Here is a 24,528-nt window from a genome sequence, read left to right as displayed (position 1 = left end):
AGTAGGTCTGTCAAGGGAAAACAGCATTAAATGGCATTACACTTGTTATGTCAGTAATGGAATAACGAATGCAAGCCCCCATATTTCAGATTTTATTTCTAGGTATGAACTTGTTTACTTTCTACAGGTGCCTGGGGTTTACCAAGGATGGCAATTTTGCATGACACGTAGCACATATGCATTAACCCCCCCAGCTCTATGTTGTGTGATTCAGTTCTGGGATGCCTTCTGTGTGGAGCCATGTTTGGGTTTTCTCCAAGCACTCCAGTTTTCTCACACAGTCCCATGGCATGCTGATGTTTCAAGAATCGTTCACTGTCTGAGACTGCCCTGCAAAGGACTGATATTCCATCCTGTGTCCCCTTGGTTAGGCACCGGATCACTGTGACTCTGCATCGGACTAAGCAATGAACATGGATGAAGTGATTTTCCAAATTTAGTTATCCAGAGTTTTCAATTGCCTTTTGATCCAAGAAGCCACATGTTGCCAGATCTGGTCTTTAGGGTCCATCAGGCTGCCTCTGTCTAGGTTGCACACTTAGTAGGATGGTTTATTGCTATAGAAAGGTTTAATCAGAGCCTTGTATTCCATTTTCACTCCTTAAGCTGTTGATGATTTAGAGACATTGGTCAGAAGTTGTTCTGTGCAATGTATGCAAATACTCAAAATGATGCTATTTAACAGATATTCAGGAGGAGGGAAATACTAATCTCACACTTCATAAATATTTGCTAGCAGCCCACAACCCTGCCTGTATTTCCTCAGCCAAGTGAGTTAACACCAAAATAGTAAGTAAACATACTGTACTCTTTATAACTGTCAGCTGGTTTATGTGTAATTAGTACCCAGGTACCCCAGCAGGAGTAACACAAAATTGTAACTTTTCCATTAATTTATTTGTTTTGGAACAGCATTTTCCATTTGGGCAGCGGAAACTTAATATCATTTTGTTTTTTAACAGTTTAATTGTAGTTTACATCTAATATATTCACATGCAAGCGGTGTAGAATGTGCAGAATATGAAGTTATTATCACTGGCATGAGTGTTCTTCAAGTATAGTACAATATCCACCGATCATGGACAAATTCTTATTTTTATCCAAAACACTAATGTCTAAACATTATCAGAAGAAAATATAAAAAAATAATCATGCATGTAGGTTTTTAAAAAATGTTAACAGGCTGAACCAAAACTTCAGGTTAGTGCAGGAGATGGAAAAAATCAGGAGACACTAAAACTGCTCCATTAATACAGCACTGGAACCTTATAGCGATAATCCTTCTGCTTCAGTGCAACACTAGTCTCTGGTCTTCCACCCACAAAAAAAAACACTGTCACAGTTCACTCACTTGCTCTTCTCCTGGGATGGTCAATCCACTCTCATGAAAACAGCTTTCAAGCACTGATACGATATACAGTTTACTGTATACCGATTCAGTCATCCATGTGTTATCAGAAAGCCACTTATTCCTGGTCAGCCTTGAATGCAGAGAGCAAAAGGGAGGGCCAATGCCCTAGGTAGGATGCCTGTGCTTCACAGGACATACAGTATGCATGCTCACAGACAATTTAGAGATGCCACTTAACCTAGACAGCATTTCTTTGGACTGTGGGCAGAAAGTGGAGCACCCACAGAAAAGCCATCTGGATCGGGTGTGAACATGCAAAGTCCACACAGAAGGTACCCCATTTTAAGCCAAGCACTGCAGGGCAACAGTACTAACCATCACACCACTTTTCTGTAACAGTCCAGTCAAGGAAATAACTAATTCTGTAGTTGTATAAAAACTAAAGTAAGTAAGTGTTGTTAAAAAAAATGAATACAAAATGTGCTTAAAAACAGACTATGATAAATACAGTAATATGGAAAAGTGAAAGGAGCTCAGGCTGTCAGTCACATTCATGAGTCCACCACATTCATGTATGGCTTCTTCGTAATTTTATGAAAGGGGAATTCGAAGCGTTCCAAAATTAAATTTTGGAAACTCCTCGTTTTCCACAATCTGTACTGAAAACGAACTGCCATCTGTTACACACTGACAAGTGAACTGCAGACAATGTAACAGATGGGACTCTTCATATCTGGACATAATGACCTGAATATCCAGAACCTTGTTTTAAAATGAGCAAGGGAGACAAAGAGATACTGTAATACACCCACTGGCCAAAGATTAAGAACCCCCCACTGAATACCGTAACAGCCCAGTGCAAACCAGCTTGGGCAGGACTTGTCCTGTTTTCCACTCCATCGTAGCAGGTTTGCTTGAGATGAAGGTCTAAGGATCTGTGGGATTGAAGTGCATGTTCCATAGTTTTCAATGGGACTAAGATCTGGGAGCAGCTGAGCCAGGGAAGTGATGGAAGTCTCTCAGGATCCTCAAGCCAGCCATGACTTACTTTCCGTTGAGAGAATCCATTAATTTGTTCTAAGGTTCTTCATATTTTGATTAGCGGGCAGAAAAAGTAGGAGCAAAACACCAGTCTCATCATGAAGCTAACACAAACACGTCCATATCCAATAGCTTGCCCTTTGTTAGGCCTGGTGCATAGAACCAGCAATAAGCAGATGCTTATACAGAGAAGAAGAATATATACAATTGCATTAATAATTCTACTTATTGCTGTAGCTACTATCACTTACTAGCACTGCAGCTAAATTCAATTGTTACTTGGCAGTCCAGAAGTCTGTCTGCCTTAGGATTGAAGAATGTCATGCTTAGAATGCAATACAGGCCTGGTGGTGCAACACATCGCATTGTCTCCATTATCATTAAAAGTTACCTCAGCAGAGTTCGAAAGAACTTGATATTATTTAGACTGATCTGTCAAGGTTATTCCCCAAAACACATTTCATCTAAAACAACCCAGCATCAAGCCTAGTTAATGGCTAACTTTAGAACTGTAAAGTGTCTAAGTTCAAAGTCCTGAAAAGGTTTTAAACATTTAAAGACCTGTGCTTCCTCTCATGAAATCCACACTTGGGTGTAAAATCCTTCATAAATCTTACACTTAGAAAGAGAAACCTTTTGAAGTGCAAATAAAATTAAATGCACTGAAAAGGCCCCAGCAGATTCAAGATTTGTGTCTTGAATGGATGTGTTTTTTTTTGTAATAATATGCTGCTAATTGGTCTTTTGAGTAAATAGCGTTGTGTGTGTAAGTACTCTGGGACTGCCAATGGAGTCTGTCAGGCCTGTACGAAGACAGGGCTGCCGAAGGTTCTGTGGAGGGCTAAGGACAGCGGCCCTGTGTGAGCAGGCCTAGTGTTCCACTGCTGGGGCTCCTGCCTCTGTCTCATCAAAGCACCCAGAGAGCTGGGGTTCCTCAGCTGGCCAGCATGTCTGGGTACCCATCTGTCTTCACTGGAGGGTAGCAACTGGGCCTTTTAAAATGCGTAGTGACGACCTGTCAGGTTAAGATGTCTGTATTTTCTTACATGCATTAAGCACCCCCCTCCTCCCCCAACCTCGTCACCTAATCACCCTGTTGAGAGATAAGGAAGGAAATGACAAGGGCACTGTCGACAGAGAATACCTCCAGCAGGCTTTCCTAATTAGATCCCTGCTCTCTTAATAGCTAGAGAGGGCGACTGGCTGGGGAGAAAGACCCAGGTTGTTGAGCTCCAGATTAGTAACCTAATACCAGCTTTGCAGAATTCCACAGGAGCCCAGTGCCAAGGCTTTTAAATCTAAAACAAATAACAAAAATGGCAAGTCAACCAAGGCAACCAGCAACAGGTGTACTGGAGGGGCCTTAAAAATCCCGCATTTCTCATGGACTTTCTAAGCGGGAAACTATTCGCAGCAGGATTCATTTCCACAGTAGACATTTGCCTATCGCGTTTCTTGCAGTCTTGGTATTGGAGAGACGGGGAGGGTGTGGGTTGTTCTTGCTGTTACAGCTGAGCACAACAGATTTAGCAAATATTCCCACCAGATAGTCTGGCCGGTGATAAACAACTGTGGCTAAACTGTATTGCACAGCTCATTAAGCTCAACCTTGAGTACAGTCAGTCCCTGAAGGGTTTGCATTGAGTCCTGCTCACGTCGATTGTGACTTGTGAATATGTGGCATTCTGGGTTGAACGTTCTTCTCAGCCACAAATACAGAAGGCAAAGGGATCTGGTCATTTGTTCTTCGGTACTACTGTATGTAGTTACACTCTTAAAAAAAGGAAAAGGGATTGGCTTGAATTCGAATACACACATCAGTGCTGTCCCTGTTTATTCATAAGATGCTTCTTCTGCATGTTAAATTAGTATCCTTGAAAATGGTGGCATTCTCATATTTTCTCCTCAGCAACTATTTTATAATTATCTAACATACAGATGTTCTTGACTGCTCTGTTTTCTGTTTCATGTATCATCTGTGTGTCAGAGATGCTTATATAAATATTTCAGGGCTCTTTGTATCGCAACACTGAAAATATAAGTCGCTAATTAACAATTTAAGTTCATATCGAGCTCTGGCTGTCCACAGTGTCAGCAAAGTTGTGGGATCATTTTATATGACAAAACGCACGGCCTTTCTGAATGTACCTGCTGATGGCATTAAACTCTGTCGTTTGTGTTGTCTTTGCCTGCTAGGTCTCTCCATGGCAACGACATCTCCGAGCTGCCAGATGGGATCTTCAGTGACGTGGCCTCTCTGTCTCACCTGTAAGTGAACTTCCCAGCCCCAGTGACATAACAACGCGATGCCTGTCCCTCGGCCCAGCGCCGGTCAGTCACGGAGATCGTGCTGTCCACTCCACGCTCTCATTTCTCATCCCTACCTGTTGTCTTTTCAGATAGGCCTTACACATCCTCTTCTTCCTGTTGTTAATGCCTCTCCTTTGCATGCTGGGTCTTAACCTTCTCCAGGCGATCAGTTTGTAGTCGGTAGCAGAATGATCCACAGTTCCAGGACTGTCCCTGTAGCCTGGTGGAGGGCTGATCATTTGAAAGCTTGTTAGGTTAGGAGAAGAGTGGCGAAACACAACCTCAAAACATGAAATACAGTATCGCCTGTATAGATGAGCAAGATGAAGAGTTAATTGGGGTTTACTGGGATAGTTAGAATCCTCAAGTCAGAAGTGTGTCTTTTAGTGTGCCTCACCCCAGCAACAACTCTACAGAAGACAGAGGCTAGGACATTTGTCCCTTTGTGTCTTGTTAGATCCTTTGCAAAATATGTGCTATGGACCATAAGGAACGGAAATAATGGAATTTGTGTGAGGAATGAAGGAGAGCCGGTGCTGGAGTCCGTGTTGACAGTCCGAGATCTGACAAGCAGACTGATATGTGTGGGCAAGGTCTGCTTGTCAAGGACATGCAGGGGAGTTGTGGGTAAAGGGAGTAGGGTGAGTGGCCTGCGAAATGCTGCAGGTGGAAAATAAGAGCCTCCTGTCTCGGAAGCAATGGCCGATACCAATCCACCCCCCTCCCAGCCTGCTCCACTCTGTCAATGAGAGGTGAGCAGGGTCATGCACCTGTGCCACCTATTGATTTCCATCAAAGTGTTTTTCATGTCTGCAGATGTCATTTATTGGATTCATGTGAAAGATGAGCTAGTCTTCTAAGTAATGGAAGAGGACTGACTCAGAGGAGCAGGGCTGTAAAGGGTGAAGATGGTAAATGAGGACAGGAATATATAAAAGGGTAATGGGGGCATGGAGGTATATCTTACAGAGCACAGTCCAGTCAGCAATGCTGTCAATCTGTATTTTCAGACACTGGAATTCTGTTGTAAGTCGTATGTTGAGACTAAAGGGTTGAAATGCAAAATTCAATAACTACTTGCGTTGTGCAGAATTATTCTTTATATACATGAGAGGCATTACTACATTTGTTGTATAATAACCTTATTATTATAAGGTTGTGCTTCAGACAGCAATGTATCAGTAGACAGCACTGGTTATGGTTCCAAGCACTTGGTTGGTGGGTCATGGGTTCAAATCCCATCTAGTACGTAATATTGTTCTAGCAATGTCTTCTGTACTTGCTTGGTATAAAGGAATACACAGTAAATCACTTTAATTGATAGTATTTAATTGAATTTAGACTTAAAGGAACATTCTCATTGCTTTTAAATGATCGTGTGCTTTCATAATATGGGAAAATATGATTACACAATTTTTAGGGGACCAGAACATAGAGAATTTAATAACCTCTACTGAGGTCTTACTGAGATTTTTTACCATGTTATCTAAACTATGGCTCTTGAATTAAATTATTACTTCAACGTTTCCTTTATTACACAATTTAAGAAGGAATCTCTCTGTGGCAGGCCCCTGAGATGCAGGATGTGAGTGCATGTGGTTGAACAATAAGTTCAGAGCTCCACCTGCTGGTAGCTGTCCAATACCACAGACTGGGAGTCGGTAGTGAAAATTCGGAGGGAGTGATTCCAAAACATTTTTTATCCTTCACCTCTTAAAACCAAATGTGAAAATGTCAATGATTGCAGGGTTACTCTTCAAAGAACTCACTTGGAACTTAAGAGTCACCTTAGACTGTGTATTACTTAGCAACTCAAATGACATACTGTATATACCGTAGTAATAATTCAATGTTTCAAGACAAGCATTTTCCCAAATAAGAAAGTTCACACAGCTGCTCCAGAGCTGTAGAGTGGCATCCTCAAAACTGTGAGTGACACAGAACGTGTCATTCTAAAACAAACTCCCATTTATCAAATGTATTTTTAGACAACAGTTTTTTATCTTTATTTTGTGAGGAGGTTACTGGCTGTTCAATGCATTTGACATTTTGTATATGTTATTTTACAGTGTGTATCCTGGATTTTGCTCATGTTTTTTTATTTCAGCTGATGGGTTTAAATACGGAGACATTTTTATGAACAGTGCTGTTTCTCATGCAGTATTATTGCAGTTGCTAGGATTAACGTGTGTGTTAGTGTGAGTAGCTGTACAGGCTGTGAGACATCTGATAGTACTGTGCATACAAGCCAGAAGTGGTGTGAAATGCTTTGAAGCAGAACACAGGGCCCTCTCAGACAGCTCTCCAGGCTCTCTCCAGACTGTGGGACACTGACAGAAGGAGTCTGTGTGTGATGCAGGGCGATTGGAGCCAATCCCCTGTACTGTGACTGCCGGCTGCGCTGGCTGTCCGACTGGGTCAAGACTGGCTATAAGGAACCTGGCATCGCCCGCTGTGCCGGCCCGCTGGCCATGGAGGGCAAGCTGCTGCTGACCACGCCAGCCAAGAAGTTCGAGTGCCAGGGTAAGAGAGAACATTCCACCTCTGCAGACGTCAGCCGCTGAACTCCTTCGAAAGGGGAGCTCATTTTCTCTGTAGTGGCCCAGAGGCTGGCATGGTGGTGTAGTGGTTAGCATTGCTGCCTCACATCACTGGGTTCCCAGGTTCAACTCCACATCTGAGGTGCGATCTGAGTGGAGTTTCTATGTTCTCCTCTTGTTTGTGTGGGTTTCGTCCAGGTGCTCCAGTTTCCTCCCACAGTCCAAAGACATACTGGTAGGTTAATTGGCTTGTGGTAACATTGGCCCTGGTGTGAGTGTGTTTATGTATGTGTCTGTGTGTGCCCTCCGATGGACTGGTGTCCCATCCGGCGCATATCCGGCCTTGGACCCTTTGCCTTCCCATAAACTCCTACTGGATAAGCAAATTAGAAAATGGGTGGATGATTGGTAGAGAACTGATTCTCAGTAAGAGAAAGATGAGAGGGATACGTGACTGTATCACACTGCTTCTGTTGGTGCATTAAAACACTTCTTGTATTGAATTCCTAAGTCTGACGTCCGGTGCAATCACAGTTTTGCTCACGTTGAACTTAATTATACCACATATCCACATGCATTGATCATTAGAATCTTGTGGCCAATCTCAATAATAATCTCAATAACCAGAAAATAAAGTCTGATTCTTATAAAAATGTACTTAACTTCTTTAACCAAAAAATATAATGTATTTTTTGCCAGAATTATAACACTATATGCACAGAAAAACTAACTCTAAACTACTTATGTCAAAAAGAAAAAAAATAACAAGTTTTGACAGCCCTGTGCTGTTCCCACCTGTAATCTCAAGGCTACTGAAATACTTTGGAATGACAGAACTGCATACAGATGAGGGCAATGGTCACTGCTCAGGGTGGTTTCAAACTCATGCAGATCCTCTCTAGGGAGAATATTTGTGGACCAGTTTTGAAAATTCACAGATGGGATCGTGGGCCTGTGAATGATCAGATGCCAAATACAGAAAAATGCAACTACTAATTAACAATCCATCATCGCTTTCAGTCTAGCGTAAGACCATAAAGGGATTGGAGAGATTTGCATTAGCACTAGAAATCCATCATGAATTAATTTTCATTATCAAAAGGAGACAATCATATGTACAATTGAATCATCCTAAACTGACAATAATCCCAGTAATAGAAAACCAAGACTAATTATTAAATGACTTTATCTTTTTAAACAAAATCATAAAAAAGAGCAAGAACACAACATTCAGTCGCCACATTGCAACATTGAGGTGTTCGTGTTTCCAAATGTTAGATTAAATATCTATTAGTATTCACTAAACTCCTCAGTTGATACATTCTATCTCTGTATTCTCTTGAAGTCTCGCCTTACGCAGATTGTCCATAGGGACAATTAATAACAAACAGCATAACAGGAGTTACAACTGATCACTCCTTTGTTTGATATTTAAAACCTCCATGTATCAAGTGACACTTTAAATGGAAGAACAATGTCCTGTGCTAAATCTGTACTGTACCCCTAGAGCAGGGGATATCCTTCCCAATCTTTTGGGAAGGGCGTAAAAAAAGGCGCTGAGGCAATTAACCCACACTGGATGACAAGCCGCAAGCCATGAGACTTTCTCTCGACTGGTCAGCACACATTGGGAAGTGATCGTTCTAAGCGTGTAGCGGATTTTCATCTTACATTGATGTTACTTTGGTCCAGTACTCAGCCACAGTGCTAAACGTTGGCATTCTAACAGCTGTGTTTAGAATAATGTCCTCTAACAAATGTCCCGACCCTTTATCTACGTACCCTTTAAAATTCAGGCACTTTGGATTCTAGTCTTGATGGGGATGAAGGCTGGGATTTTTCCCTTCTTCTGGAATCCTGGCACGCCAGCAAATCCTTTTTCAACCAGCACATGGAACATACGCAATCCTGCTCCATCCTAGGTTCACTCCCGAGCCTGTCTGGGACAGATGCTCCCAGGGTGGAGCCAGTATTTGACTACATATGTTTCGGCAGTCTCCTGTGCCTTTGGGTGTGACAGCTGTGATCGTTCTGTGGAGCCCTCCGCGGCTGCTTGTCAGTGAAGACTTCCAAGTTACTATCAGCCCTCAGGCATGACGTCTTTTGTTCACACATCTAACTGCGGCCAAGAAATCTATCTAGCTTTGGCCTGGACGTCTCCTTAAATCACAGTTGTTTGCATTTCTTTGCAGAAAATTGTCTTTTGGAAAGAAGAGTGGCTGGAGTTTGCTTTGCTAGTATGTTTTGTTAGTGTGCAAAACTGTCAGCTGCAGGCAGCTGCTGGCTGAGCACATGAAAACTCACTGGCAGTAGGCTGAATTGAAGGTCTTACAGCAAAAGGATTCTCAAGCAGCCTCCCCAGGTCTCTACCGAAACCCAACTATCAATACTTGGCAACCCTATTTATACTAACCACACCATAAGTACCCCTAGGTTAGAATCTGTAAACTAACCACTGCCAATAATCCACTGTAATTACCTAATTACAACCCACTTATACTATTTACAGGTGCTAGAGGCCATATACTGAAAGGCCTCTAGTGGGAAGGCCACTGATATTACACTCTCTCCATAAGCCAGACTGCTACAGTCTCCTTTTTCCTTTAGCATGAGAAGCTGTTCTGTGTTGTTCTGTGTTTTGTGAGTTTTATATTGTATTTCATCTAGATTTCTAAATATCAGAATTCCAGAATGCAGATTCCTTCTTGCTTTGTGATCACCTGTGTGGGGAAAATTCTGTACTTCCTGTGTCTGTAGCATATAAGAAATCAATCTTCTGTGATGATTCATTAAAAGTCAGATCATCTTGTTCAGCACCTGCTGGACAGGTAAATGTGTGATAAGCCTTCCGGCTCCGTTCTCGGTTGTATTTCCATTCACTCTGGATGTGTCTCTTATTTCTGTTAACAATCCAGGTCCTGTTGACCCAGCAATTCTGGCCAAGTGCAACCCTTGCCTGTCGAGCCCGTGTCAGAATCAGGGAAGCTGTCAGAGTGACCCAGTGGACATCTACAAGTGCACCTGTGCCCAGGGATTCAAGGTAAGCAGCGCCTGTTGAGCACTGCCAGCTCCCATCAGCCTCTGTCATATGAGACTTCAGTCACACAAGAGGGAAACTGGTTTCTCCATGGCAGGGGGTGTGTGTTCAATGCTGCTTTGCACATTGTTGTGCTGTGAATTATTCGTTTCTTACTATCAAACAACACTACTGTACCTTGATTATTGGAAATAAGTAAAATCCACACCAAGAATTGCATGCTTCACCATAATGCAGTCCTTCAACAGGGAGAGAGCACTGACAATCGCAGAGGTTTCACAGAGTTTAACTCAGCTCATTATCTGCTGTGTCCACTGTGCTCCAGGGCAAGAACTGTGAGACAGCTCTCAACGCCTGTGTCAGTAACCCCTGCGCCAATGGAGCCACCTGCCATATCCAGCCAGGGGAGAGTGGGGAATTCAGGTGAGAGTGTGCAGGGAGTATGGGACGGAACAGGTGCAGAGAGAGAAATGAGAAAAACATGTGTCCCGCAAATTCAGATTTCACAAAGCATGACGGGACAGAACCTCCATTGTGTGCAAACGCTTTGAATGATATAAGAAAACATTTATGAAACAAGAAAAGGATTTTCTGCCAATCGATGATCTCTGCCATTTGTAGTTGTGCTCGTACGTGTGTGTTAGTTCATTCAGTTGCCCTGTTTGGAGGCCATTGTGGCAGCATTGATTGCAGCATGGCAAAACTCTCCATTCTGTTCTTTTTGGGGAGGGGGGTGGGGGCTGAGGGCACCCTATGGATTGTGTTCTCAAAGGTAACTCGCACACCCTCTCCCTCAGCTGCTTCTGCCCCCTGGGCTTTGAGGGACCCACCTGTGAGGTGAACGGGGACAACTGTGAGGACAACGACTGTGAGAATGGCGCCACCTGCGTGGACGGAGTCAATAATTACACCTGCCTGTGTCCTCCCTTCTACACAGGTACACAGTGGATGCTACGTAAAACTTGACACTCCCTGCACATATGCTCGACTTCATTGCATAAACCCTGCACCCTGACACTGCACAAATATCTCACTGTGCAGGTAAGCACTGCCCATATCTCACTTCATAGGAACAAGCCCACCCGGCCATATGTTTTATTCTTCAAACAGACAGGCTCCACTGAAATTTGAAGGCACAGACAAATGTGACACCTTTTAAACCTCTACTGGACTTGTGGGAGAGGGATTGAAGAGAAGCTTGAATATCCTCGCAGTACAAGACCAGGTCCTGCTCTGCCCCGGCTGACTGTATCTCTCTCTCTCTCCCCCATCCTGTGCAGGAGAGCTGTGTGAGGAGATGGAGGATGTCTGCTCCCCGGGCCGCAACCCCTGTCAGAACCAGGCCACCTGCCTCATCACTGCCAGCGGGCCCAAGTGAGTATACCCCACCGGCATGGAAGAAATACTACTTGCCTGTAGCAGGCGATAAATTATGGGGCAGGTGACTGACCAGGTCTGACACACTGTTTCCCACTTAATCTCAGGCTGTGCAGAATCAGTGAACACCCCCATGTGAACTGTAAAATATTTGTGAAGGATGAATCTCCAGAGAAATATGTTTTCTCAGCTTACATTGGAGGCCCCTGGAGCTTTGCAGAGAGTGCCCAAGAGGTCCTCAAATTGAAGGAATGTGTTTGCTCCCAAATCTAACAGTGTGGAGACTCCACACGTGTGTTTTAGACAGTTTTGCTAAACTAACAGATATGCCTTGAAGTAAAATAATGAGTTGACAATTCTTTCTTCAAAATAATTAATGACATAATTACTTCCGAACATTAACTATTAATGAAACCTCCTGAAATCCAAGCCACAGACATACACGTGCATGCACACATAGTGTACTAATACATACACACTCAAAGGAACACTTTAAAGACCCCAGTTAACATTGCCATCATGATTTTGGAGAGCGGGGGGAATCTGAACATCCTGAGAAAACCCACAGTGGGAACAAACTCCACGCAGAAGGGGCCTCAGTCCAGAATTCAGCCCAGGACTTAAGAGCTGTGTGGTGGCAACTGCTAATAATTATTCATTCCTTTTGGTTTTTATGCTGGGCTCCATATATAAAAACACAGGACCTTTTCTTACAAGAAAGATGGCCCAGCTCAGCAGGTAAACACCCTGTTAGGCAAAGTGAACAAACATGGCCCTGTGTGAAGAAGCCACAGCAGTCCTCACCGGTGTTTTCCCGCAGTTTGCATACTTATGTTTGCACAACCAGAAACAAAATCAGGCACAAAGCCTCAAAACAAAACAAACACTTAGACATTTTGCTCTATTTGTATTCCTAACAGATTCAAACTCTGAAGTTTCTAACCCACCCAGACGTTAATGAAACCTCCTTAAAGACAAGCAGGGGGACTCATTCAAAACACAGAGAAAAAATAATCCAATCGCTTGTGCAAACTATCTAAAGTCATTTACTTTCATGACAAAAGGACATTTTGCTGAAGCAAACTGAGTGAATGAGTATAACAAAAGTGTGTTCACTTAGGGTTTAGGCCCACAGCCTTCCCATTATCAGTCCAGAGTCCTGACCACTCCTTCACGCTTGACTGGCTATAGCCTTCTGTCCCTGCAGTTAACTGCCACATGAGTGCTGTGACTAGTAGCTATTTTATCACACTAGAATACATACACAGTAGTGGTCATGTACAGTAGTTGCTCTGTGGCTAAAGATCTGTGCCTGTGGCTGGAAGGTTGCTGGTTTGTATCCCGCCGCCGGCAGAGGAATCCTACACCGTTCGTCCCCTGAACAAGGCTCTTAACCCCAGCTGCTCCAGGGGCGCCGTATAAATGGCTGACCTTGCGCTCAGACCCCAAGCTTCTCTCCCTGTCTGTGTTTCAGTGTCTCATGGAGAGGAATCTGGGGTATGCGAAAAGACAAATTCCTACTACAATGAAATTGTATATGGCTAATAAAGTGATCTTTTCTTAGATACATGTACTTTCAGAAATAAGAAGTATCAGACTAGTAAAACTGCCTGCATGGATAAATCTTATGGCGTTACCAACTCTAAAGCCATGGGGAATGGCGACAGTGCTCTCTGCCTCTTTCCCGGCCCCAATCCGCTGCCCTGCTCAGCGCTTGCCCCTGTGTGACAGGTGTGCTTGCGCCCCTGGCTTTGTGGGAGACGACTGCAGCGTGGACCACGACGACTGCGCCCAGCACCACTGCCAGAACGGCGCCCTCTGTGTGGACGAGCCGAACGGATACTCCTGCGCGTGTCCTGTGGGCTACAGGTGAGCTGCCCGACCGACAGCCCATCGCATTCGGACCGGGGCATCCACAGTGCCCGTCTGTAATGCCTGACTTCCAAATGGCACGCATTTGCCCAAGCACAAAAATAAACAGCTCTTCTGGAAAAAGGAGATCTTCGTATCAATGAATTCTTTACAACTGTACAGTTAATTTTAAATAAAGAAACTTTGCGAGGAATGACAGCAGCCGAAGTTTGTGTGACAGCAGAACCGTTTATTAGATTTAGTCAAAACTTTGGCTTAACCGGCTTTGCTAAAGTCCAACCTCCCGGCCATAGGGAAGTCCAGGACCCCATGCTTGATGAAGGTGACCAAGGGTTAGCTGCAAACGTGGACATGGGGTGGAGGAGGGATGTGAAAATGAGCGAGGAAGAGGAGAGGATGACGTGTGGTATATAGGGGATCTGAGGCGATTAGGTGCGAGTTGCGCCAGCTGGACTTAATTAGTTCGGCTGCCTTCATCCCTCCCGAACTTTCATGAGAACTCAATAAAGTGTTATGAAACAGAGCAGTTGCAGATTAATTGATGCTTCTTGGACTGAGAGACACCCCCCTCCTCATTGCAGTGGACAGCTGTGTGAGGTGCCCCCTGCGCCCCACTCCCTCTGTGACCTGACTGAGTGCCAGAATGGCGCCCCCTGCGTGGAACGTGGGGGCAGGGCACTGTGCCAGTGCTTGCCAGGCTTCAGGGGCCTGCGCTGTGAAAAGCTTGTGAGCGTCAACTTCGTGGACAGAGACTCCTACCTGCAGCTCAGCGACCTGAAGAACTGGCCTCAGGCCAACATCACTCTGCAGGTAACCTGAAAACCTGACAGCTGCCAGAGCGCACACTGTTCTCAGGCTCCTTGCCTTCCTTCAGAATTTGGAGGTAATTTTGTCAGTATTTTAACAGAGAATGAAAGGGTATGGAGGCACTACAGTGCATTAAAAAGATATGGATGAAATAGTATGCAGTGAACAGGAAATCAAAGTTACACTCTACAGCAACATTTGTTGCCGTTCCTGTAATGAGCACTTACAGTATTTGCACAATTCTACAGACACTACGCAAGTATAACAGAAAAAATAAATTGCAGAAATGAGGTGATTGATAAATTAAAACCACACATCTTGATGGTGTAAACTGCAGAGCTCAATGCGGTAATATGTAAAATGTAAAATGCTTGAGCCCACCAGTAGAGAAAATTCCAGTCACATTTCCCTAGCATTTATTGTTGGGACTAGTCAAAACAGATTCCATATAATGACATCTTGGTTAATAAATACACGTTTTTTTCAAAGGAACCACAAAACGTATCAACGTTGGAAGAATTTAATGTTACCTAATGTGACATTTTGTATATAGGCAACAAAATCCAGGGCTTAAGGAAATTAATTCTGAGAACAGATGGAATGTAATGCTTTCAGTCTCATCTGGAGGCAAATTGACTGAGGTCCCTGAACTGTGAAAGGAAATCAGTATTGGATGAGCTGAGTAGTTGTGTCTAGTTGGGTTTGGTGAACACACCACAGTGATGTAGCTGGAACAAGTTTTGATAAAAGTTAATCTTGCACCAATACTAAAGAATGCTTTTTTAAAGCATTTATCAAAGCACAGATCAAATTACTGGGGCAGGCCACAGAGGCAGAGAGAATTCAAGTCTTATCTTCTTTTCTTATCATCATCTCATGTTCTGAGTTGCTCTCCTTCTAAAGCTATGTTCTCTCCCTGTCTCTTCACTAGGTGTCCACTGCGGAGGACAATGGGATCCTTCTGTATAATGGTGACAACGACCACATTGCTGTGGAACTCTACCAGGGGCATGTCAGGGTTAGCTATGACCCGGGCAGCCAGCCTAGCCACGCCATCTACAGGTTAGTTCAACACACAGCAGCTGCCTGCTTCTGATAACCACCAGGCACATTTTTAAATTATTGTCACATCTGCCAATAATTAATAAAATATCTTCAAATAAGAGATTACTCTGTCCGTTCCACAGAGAGAATTTATTTCAGTTCTACAGACACTACATAAGTATAAAAGAAAAAAAATAGCAGAAAATGAGATGTTGGATTTAATTAAATTAAAACCAAACATCTTGATAGAGTAAACTGCCGAGCTCAATGGGTTAATAAACACAAACCAGTATGAGGATTTCTTTCAGTTCTTTCATCAGTCCTCGACTGCATTAGTACAGGAAAACCAAGGATAAAATACCAGTATTTCCACAACAAAAGTGGTGTGTCAGAAAACAACTCTACAGCAGAGCAAACCTTTCTCTTAGTTAACCTTCTGTTAACCTTTGACTGACACTTTAGAGTTGACAGCATGTGAAACTATGAAATACTGCTGTTGTTTAGCTAACGAGCAAAACGTAAAATAGTTACCCTCCTTCTCCTTCCACAGCACCGAGACTATTAATGATGGCCAGTTCCACACAGTGGAGCTGGTGACCTTTGACCAGATGGTGAACCTGTCGATTGATGGAGGCGTCCCCATGACCATGGACAGTTTCGGGAAGCTGCAGCCCCTCAATGGACAGGCTCCGCTTTATGTGGGGGGTAGGGGCCCTCTGCAGATACCTCCCTCTACCGCAGGCACTCTTTATTACACTACTGTCAATCACCCCCTCGCTCTGTTCACGCTGCACCCCCGTCCCCCACCAGCCATGACCCCAGACTGTGTTTGTTAGGGTGGGCAAGCACCCACAGCAGGCCCTGCTCACAGCCCTGCAAGGGGCTTGCAGATCCCCTCAGGTCTGAAAGTCAGGCTTGAAGCAACCTCGTCTAAAGCTTAACTAAGGCATGAACCTTTTAGGAAGTGATGCACTGTGGGCTCTTCAGCTCCTGCTGAAGTCTATATTGATCTGGAGAAGGCAGACCATCACTGAGGGGTCCCCAATCCTGTTTGAGCTCTCCTAACAGACACAGTCTAATTTGTGTGAAGTTATCAGTTCGTTTCTGTCTTTTTTTTGTAAACTCATTATAGTTCACTGGTCTAAGCTGTCATTTTTAATTTTCTGAATCTTGAAGGAGCATTCTTGCAAGCAAATCTTTGACGCAAGAGCCAGTGAGGAACAGCGCCTGAAATGTTTATTTTACCATTCCCCGTAAAATTCCTGATTTCGTTTGACGGAATATTGGGCATCTCTTCCAAACCTGGTTTTTGGGAGTTATGTCTATAACCTCACTTAATACCACAGATTGAATGGTTAAAAGTTTTCCCGAACCAACTTTATTTCGATCCAAAATCCCTATTTCAAATAGACTTAGTGTGACTTACACCTTGGTAAAAAGGGAAGTCTAATCTAAAGTCAGAAAAAATTACTCATACTGTCGACGCTTGATGTACAGTACATTAAGAAACCAGCATAAATCAGAACATGAAAAACCAGATAAAACTGTTATTGCTTACTTCAAAGCACACTTGGAAAAAAAGCTGAAATATCATTTTACCCTTTTATTACTGTACATATATATGCACTGCAAACCTCAGCAGCTTCTGAAGGTTTTGCCATTAATGAAAACTGCTCTTCATATTTATTCGGTGAAGATGCTGCATTAGCTTAATTAATACAGTATGTGGTCATTTTCAATTTTTCGCTCTCTGGCCTTCATGTTCAATTAACAAAGCAGGCATGAAAACTAATCTTGCAGCACCTATGAATCCCTACAATATGAATGTTCCCTATCAGACCCGCGCTTACCTCAATCACATTGGCAGACTTTGATCTCAAATAGTTTTGCAACTGCATCAAAGAAAGTCAGGCTCTGGTGTCACTGCTTTTGGATCCAAGACTGGTCTGAATGGTACTGTAGGTGAGGGTGCTTGTGAGTGTCTGATTCACACTTCTGTTCTGGAATGACGTCCAAATAACCTTTTTACCAGTATTTCCCTGCTTATTTCTTTTTTCATCCTTTTCACATTTTAAAGAAGCAGTGCTCCACAGTTTTTGAAAAAAGTCAGAAGACACAGGCAAAGCCCAATTGTGTTGAAAGGTCTTTATTGATCATTTGGTTTTAAGCTTTTTTGGTTTTGGAAATGAGCCCCTTATTTTTCCTCGAGAGCACTGGCGATTGGCAAGGACTGGAGCTTGTCCTCCTCCAGTACTTTTTATTATGAGCTCAGCTTAATGTCCAACAAATACATGAACCACACCCTTCACACATGATGCTCACGGCGGGGAACTTTTGAATCGTTGTCTTTATTAACATAAAACCCGTCATAACAGAAAGATGTTTGGATATACTGTAAAGGTCCCGATCTTTTCTTTTCTGCCAGTGAAATAATCCCGTAAGGTCCTGCAGGTGGCTGTCTGGCTTGTACACCGAGGTCAGACATTGATCACAAACAATATGACGGGCTGTGGGTGTGTGTTCCTGCAAACAGACCCCTGGGGAAGACAGAGGGGGTCTTCCTCACCAACATGTCAGCTTGGCTGCGGCGCACTGCTCTTTCGAATGCACTTCCTCCTCCGGCGCCATCACTCTCATGCTGTGTTTGCTGTGTGGGTGCTGGGGCGGCCCACAGCCTCTCCTTGCTCACGACGGCCTTTGTCTGTGCTGCAGGGATGCCCGTGGACGTCAACTCGGCCGCCTTGCGCCTCTGGCAGATCCACAACGGCTCCAGCTTCCACGGCTGCATCCAGAACCTCTACATCAACAACGAGCTGCAGGACTTCACCAAGACCCAGATGAAGCCGGGGGTGGTGCCGGGCTGTGAGCCCTGCCGCAAGATCTACTGCCTCCACGGCATCTGCCAGCCGGACGGGGCCACGGGACCCGTGTGCCACTGCCAGCCGGGCTGGAGCGGGACCCACTGTGATCAGCCAGCCAGCAACCCCTGCCAGGGCAGCAAGTGAGGACCGGCAGCCGGAGACGGGCTGGAGGGGAGGGAGAATGTCGGGAAAAGACAGAGAACTAAAGCAAGCGCTTTAGGATCATATATCCTCAATGGCATTCATTGAGTACGGAATCTATTGGATGTGATGCAGATCAAGTACAGGAAATGTTGTGGTCGAATTTTAGACTCAATCTTAAAATGAATAAATACCATATATTAATATTTGTATGAAAGACGTATTGAAAGCGAATGCTGCGCAGGATTGCACCAGCTTTCCAAGGGTCTGGGTTCGGGGGATGAAATTCTGGCTCGTGCTGCACACATTGCCCGGCTTTAATGTCTTTGAACTTTCACGTCTTCAGTCCACTGGGCTCAAGTTCAAAATGTCAGGTTGCATTAGGAGCATTAGGGGACTCTGTGTCTGATGCAGTTCACGGCTGCTAGTCAGATTCCTCAATGTGAAGAATGTCGCCTTAATTCATGTCACTCCTGCAACTGTAGCTGACACCAGATAGACAATAATTAAAAGATGTATCCCTACATGTTAGATGTGTGTATGCTTGAGCATTATAGCTGTTTAACAATGTATTAGGAAGTGAATTCATGACAAAAATTACAGGTCTAAACACACTCTGAGGTATATATTAATATTATTATTATATTAGGAGCCCTAATATTTATGTTTTACAAATAATGTAAAAAAAATAATTTTTAAATTAGTATGTGAAATTAGTAAATTTTGCCTGAGAACAAACTCCCATTCACAGTACAATGCTGATCTACAGACCAATTTATGCAGCAGGGCATTTAGGCACGGGATTTGAACCCGTAAGCCTCAGGTTCATAGTCTGAAATCCCAAATCGCTATCAATTCTGCTGCCCAGAAGGCCCACATTCCTGTCCCGTGTCACTGACGCTTGTGTTGTGTTATGTGTGTCTGCGTGTAGGTGCGTCCATGGGAAGTGTGTGCCCTTGGACAAGGACTCCTATCGCTGCGATTGCCAGGAGGGGTATCGCGGAGCCCTGTGCAACCAGCAGGGGGAGCTCTTTAATCCCTGCAAGAGGCTACAGTGCAAACACGGTCGCTGCCAGATCTCTGATGTGGGCGAGGCCTACTGCCACTGTGACAGTGGATACAGCGGAGAGCTGTGCGATACAGGTGAGGAGGGGCAGGGGGCACTGGTGAGCTTAGGAGACCAGAACTGTATAGTGAACCAGAATTCCTCCAGCAGGGGTGCCAAGTACTTGGCCAAGTACTGCCAAGGCGCGAGTTGACTAAAGAAGGCTTGGACATAGGGACAGAAGGAACGAGAGGAGGCTCTTCAGCATATCTATGGTTAGATGATTGATCCAAGGATCTCATCCAACTTGAAAAGAAAGCCTGCGTATCACATAGTACATCTTGTTCCATTCTCCAACCCTTCGTGTGAAGAAGATAAGATCACTTTATTAGCCATGTACAATTTCTTGCATTAGGAATTTGTCTTTTCGCATACCCCAGCTTGCTCTTCATGAGACACACAGACTTGGAGAGAAGCTTGGGGTCAGAGCGCAGGGTCGGCCATTCATACGGCAGCCTTCCAGCCACAGGTGCAGATCCTTAGCCACAGAGCCACTGTTAATAGTTTCAAGTGCTAAGTGTCTAGTTTCCAGTTGTGTCCTCTGGTTCATGTTTCACTGTTCATTCTGAAGAAATGAACTGTGGTGTCTTTATCGGTGTCCTTGAGGATTTTGAATACCTGGATCAGATCCCCTCATAATCTTTTCTGTTCAAACTGAAAAGGCTACGTTCCTTGTTCAGCCTGTTAGCCGCAGTGACCTATGATTCAAACTGCGACATGTCAAACTGTTTTAATATCACTATGCTATGAAACCTCGAAAATCCTGGTTTTTTTTCCCCCTGTTAAACTCGGACCGGCTACTGAGAGGTGGTAGGAGCTGGAACCCCCAAAATAAGGCTTTATAACCGGCGGAGAGCGAGGAGCGCCACGGTTCGGGCTGATGGCCAAGCTTGTTTGGTGTTGTGCCGCAGAGTCGGAGTGCCGGGGAGAGCCCGTGAGGGAGTTCTACCAGGTGCAGCGCGGCTACGCGATCTGCCAGACCACGCGGATGGTGTCGTGGGTGGAGTGCAGCGGGGCCTGCGACAGCGGCGCGTGCTGCAGCAGCCAGAGGATGAAGCGCAGGAAATACACCTTTGAGTGCAGCGACGGCACCTCCTTCACCGAGGAAGTAGAGAAGACCATCAAGTGCGGCTGTGTGGGGTGCATGTAGCAGACCTCAGACAGACCCAGGAGAGAGAGAGTATAAAGAAATATATATATAAATATATATATTATGGACAGCAATGTTTGTAAAATAGGACATTACTTCCCTTCTGAGGGTGTTTGACAAAAGAAAAAAAAAAACAACAACAACAAAAAAACATTGTTCCTGCAACATTTTTCAAAGGTTCCTAAGTGTTGCATTCAGAAAGATCATTCCCACAAGTCAACACAGTCTAACCTTAAATCCTTCAGCCCATGATTTGGGCTTTAGAAAGCCTCGAGATTATCCCATTGATGCTTCCAGAAAGCAGCCCTTCAAGACACAGCCTTTCGCTCATTAGCAGTGCAGAGTGGTAGAGTGGGTACATGGGCTGGGCAGCACAGCGCAGGAGCCTGTCCTAAGAGACTGGTGGTGTTTCGGTGGTGTAAGCTGCACACACTGCTTAGGAAAGAGTTCAGTCTGCGGAAAGGTCAATGGTTGTGCCTGGCTATCCTGGACCTGACCAAACCTGGCTGTTTTACGATATAAATTCATGATATTGCACCTACTCACATACATTAACACTGTGAGGAAGAAACACACCCCCATACAAAAAGAATATATGGACAGAAAACTAAATACAGAGTCCCAGATCCAAAAATACAGAGGCACAAACAGAAGTGCACTCTAAGTGAGAGAGCGCGGGAGTAGTACAGGATAAAGCTGAAAGCGCAGAGCTGTTCTGATTGGCTTCGTCGATCGGGATTTCAGGTCTCGTGGTTTTGACAAGCCCCAGTGGTTAGCCAACATAAGTGAACAGTCTCCCAATTGCTTTAAGGCTTAAGCACAGCTGTCAGATTGGGACAATTATGACTTGCCCATCCTGGTCCAGTAACACAGTTACTTCCCTCAAGAACTGCGGGGGTAAGACAGTCTGCAGTCTTGACGAAAACCTTCAATCTGAGAGTTACTCATTGGCACACTTGTTTCTTTAATATCCTACAGGTTGATGTCGCGATTTCTTCTCTTTTTTTTCCCAGTGTTTGATGTGATTGGTCAAAAGTACCTCTCAGAGTGTTTTAGGATCGAAAAGCAGCCTGACTCAGGTATTATAGTGGATCTCCTGCAATGGCAGTGCTCAGCGCCCCTTGATGAAAGTGCAAGTCAGAAGAACAAAGTTTTCCCGTCATTACTATATTCACTCGAACAGCACCACCTAGCATGTGCATAAACACAAGCCGTGTTATCTGCCGTATGGCTTTAGTATAACACTGTTCCTCTAAGTAAACACAAACACAAGATGGTCTGTGGTTTGAGCAGTCACTCAGCTTGTTTTAAGGTGAAGGGGCCGTCAGAGTGACTTTAGAAGCCCCTGGCATCTCAGCATCCTCCTCACTGGATTCTCTGCCATCTTGATATAGGTGCCTGGTTGGCTAGGTGACCACATTATTAAGGAAGCATCACCTAGCAACAGCATGAATTCAGTTAACCACACCCCCTCCTCTTTCAGTGTGAACAGGTGGAGTGCTAGTTCCTCCTCCTTTTTATGCCTGCAGTATTACTTGTGCAAACTATTGCATGTGTGGAAGATTTTACAAGTGGATATGTATGTAGAGCTTTTTTTTATTACAAAACAAAGGTGCAGAATATTTGTTTTTATGTTTGAATTTTTATTTTTTTGCATTGTTTAATGTTAAATTTTGTTTCCTGATGTAACCTAACTCTTTTAGCCCTCTCTTTATACATAAATGCCTAACAGATTCTAATATATATTTGTATTTCATTTTGGTATAGTATTTTTATATGTTAAAGAGTAAGTCAGTGTTCTCCAGAAGCTTCTATCAGAAATGGTGGTCCAGCATCTGATTGGTTCCCTAGCTGTTTTTATTTGTTCGCTCTCTTCTACACTCTCGAACAAGCTGGTTGGTGATTGGCCAAAACAAGGTAGTGAATTGTGGGTCTTAATCTAGAAGATGCAGTATTGTTCTAGAAAACATTTAATAATGTATACATTGTCTTCCATTTGAATATTACATCTAATTTGTTTAAAAGTCTGCGTGTTATTCTTATATTTAAAAGCCATTCCTGATATAGAGCAGGATAAGTCGTAATATTTTCTGATTTTCACAAGATAGAATGACAGGAATTTGAAAACTGTAACTTCAAATACGACACTCCTCCTTCAAAGCCAGGAGCTGCAGTCTGAAAAGATACGAGTTTCTCTCTCCACAGCATGAAAGCATTCCCTTTTTGCTTAACCCTGCACTACATTAGAGGTGTACCATATAGAGAATAATTTAAAAAAAAAGATGCTGGAAGGATAAATATATATTTATGTATGTGGAAATATACTGTTAGTTTTTTCATTTTAATTCAGTTAGGTTTTAGATTGTTTTTTGTAAAATATTCGAAAGAAAACGCAAGGAACAAGTAGAGAGAAAACTGAATAATTACCCCCACTGGCGCACACACTTTTAGGTCCAGTATCCCTGTACCTGCTGTGGCGTCCGCTCCAGCATGCAGGATTGTAGTGCCACCTAGCGGAAGCCAGAGGAATTACCTTGATCAAACCATACGAGTTAAAGGGGCACTGTTTCATTAACAAGCCCACTACATCTCCTATCGTGAGGTCGTTCTGTTAGGCAAGTGGCGATTTGTTTTGTCTGTATTCTTCACCACCTGTGACAAGGGTGAAAATCACATGACATAGTGCTCCAAATATTGACCCTAGTACGCTGTTCAGAAGTGACTTGCTCCGCACGTGTACATATTTCTGTTCCAAAGCTTCCTGCGCTGAAACAGTTCAACACGACATATACTGTACGTTTAGTCTGTTTCACTATGAAAACATTTTTTTTGTGCCTTTACATTTGTAGTAGCATATTCAAGTATAATTTACTTAAGAAAAGCTTTCTTTTGTTACAGCTAAATTATAGATTTGAAAGACTGATACTGAGCATGTCTACTAGTTTGCCAGACATTACAATCAGACGCTTAATGACACAATACCTGGCTGCATGATATCAGACATGTGCTGGAAAGCAGTCGAATAGCACAACTCGATTTTGAATCAAGGAAAGTGTATATGATAGGATGGGCCATTTAAATTCCAGTTTGTTACTCAAGAGGTGACTTACATGAAGCACTATCTAGGTAGTGATTAATCAACTGAGCTGCCACTGTAAAGTTGTTGTTTTTAATACTCTGCAAATAAGATCATATAAAGTGCTTTTATCAACAATGGTCTCTATCAGTTAATAATGTTGCTGAATGTACTTTAGCCCTAAACCTCTGGAGACAGCTTAGTGCAGTCTTTGTGTCCGGCTGTTCAGTTGGTCTTCAGCAGTGGATCCAGGAAGACAATGACCAAGTAGCATTCTTACCAAAAAGACCCTGTGCTCATCCTTTTGGGAGTCCCCTGCTTCACAATCCTTACTTTGTTCCTAAAGAAATCCAGAGGAATTAATCAATTCACTCGGACAGAGGAGCCTGCATGGTAAATACATTGCTTGCATTTAGTCTTGTTTCTTCAATTCATCTGCCATCGCTTGTTTTAATTTAGGAAAGCCTCATTCATTGGTTCCAGACTGCACTGGAAAAAAAATGTATTGTAAAAGGTGCACACAGTCTCTGTCTTACTGAACAGGTGAACAAACAGTCCTCATTTGTTTTCAACAGCTGCGCTGCCGTTGCTTATTGTGAGTCTCAAAGATTGTTGAACCATGATTGCTAACCGCAGTCAAGCTGAATGTATTTAGTGCCACCTCAAACAAATGTTTACTGAAACTCCACTCTTTTCATGCATTAAAACTCTGTGTGCTTTTACTATACTGGCATTCTCGTCTTTGTGTTCCAATCAACTCCCGACTGCCTCAGACGTACCATTAATAAAGTCCCTCTTGCATATAATATCCAGTAA

The 24,528-nt window shown here is 43.7% G+C and overlaps 1 protein-coding gene and 1 long non-coding RNA gene across 3 annotated transcripts in view; one reads left to right on the top strand and one right to left on the bottom strand.

The window, feature by feature from the left end:
* Positions 1 to 24,437, top strand: part of LOC102686747 (slit homolog 1 protein) — a 152,307-nt gene extending 127,870 nt beyond the window's left edge. Inside the window, exons 25-37 of one of the 2 annotated variants that reach the window (XM_006630917.3) lie at positions 4,589 to 4,660; positions 7,062 to 7,225; positions 10,158 to 10,282; positions 10,605 to 10,702; positions 11,077 to 11,216; positions 11,560 to 11,653; positions 13,388 to 13,525; positions 14,110 to 14,338; positions 15,267 to 15,397; positions 15,930 to 16,084; positions 18,092 to 18,380; positions 19,313 to 19,524; positions 20,398 to 24,437. In XM_006630917.3, coding sequence (XP_006630980.2) covers positions 4,589 to 4,660; positions 7,062 to 7,225; positions 10,158 to 10,282; positions 10,605 to 10,702; positions 11,077 to 11,216; positions 11,560 to 11,653; positions 13,388 to 13,525; positions 14,110 to 14,338; positions 15,267 to 15,397; positions 15,930 to 16,084; positions 18,092 to 18,380; positions 19,313 to 19,524; positions 20,398 to 20,636 — 2,086 coding nt within the window. In that variant the 3' untranslated portion in view covers positions 20,637 to 24,437. Of the gene's footprint in view, positions 1 to 4,588; positions 4,661 to 7,061; positions 7,226 to 10,157; positions 10,283 to 10,604; positions 10,703 to 11,076; positions 11,217 to 11,559; positions 11,654 to 13,387; positions 13,526 to 14,109; positions 14,339 to 15,266; positions 15,398 to 15,929; positions 16,121 to 18,091; positions 18,381 to 19,312; positions 19,525 to 20,397 lie in introns of both variants that reach the window. The other variant, XM_015347701.2, reaches the window with a different exon arrangement.
* On the bottom strand, positions 17,510 to 23,121 carry LOC138238432 (uncharacterized). The gene is made up of 2 exons (XR_011189462.1): positions 23,064 to 23,121; positions 17,510 to 18,405 (listed from the first exon to the last, which is right to left on the bottom strand). It is a non-coding gene; the product is annotated as an uncharacterized lncRNA (long non-coding RNA).
* Positions 24,438 to 24,528: the final 91 nt, after the last annotated feature.

This window comes from Lepisosteus oculatus, chromosome 4 (genome assembly GCF_040954835.1).
Source record: "Lepisosteus oculatus isolate fLepOcu1 chromosome 4, fLepOcu1.hap2, whole genome shotgun sequence".
Lineage (NCBI taxonomy): Eukaryota > Metazoa > Chordata > Actinopteri > Semionotiformes > Lepisosteidae > Lepisosteus > Lepisosteus oculatus.
This window is presented reverse-complemented; position numbering and strand designations above follow the sequence as displayed.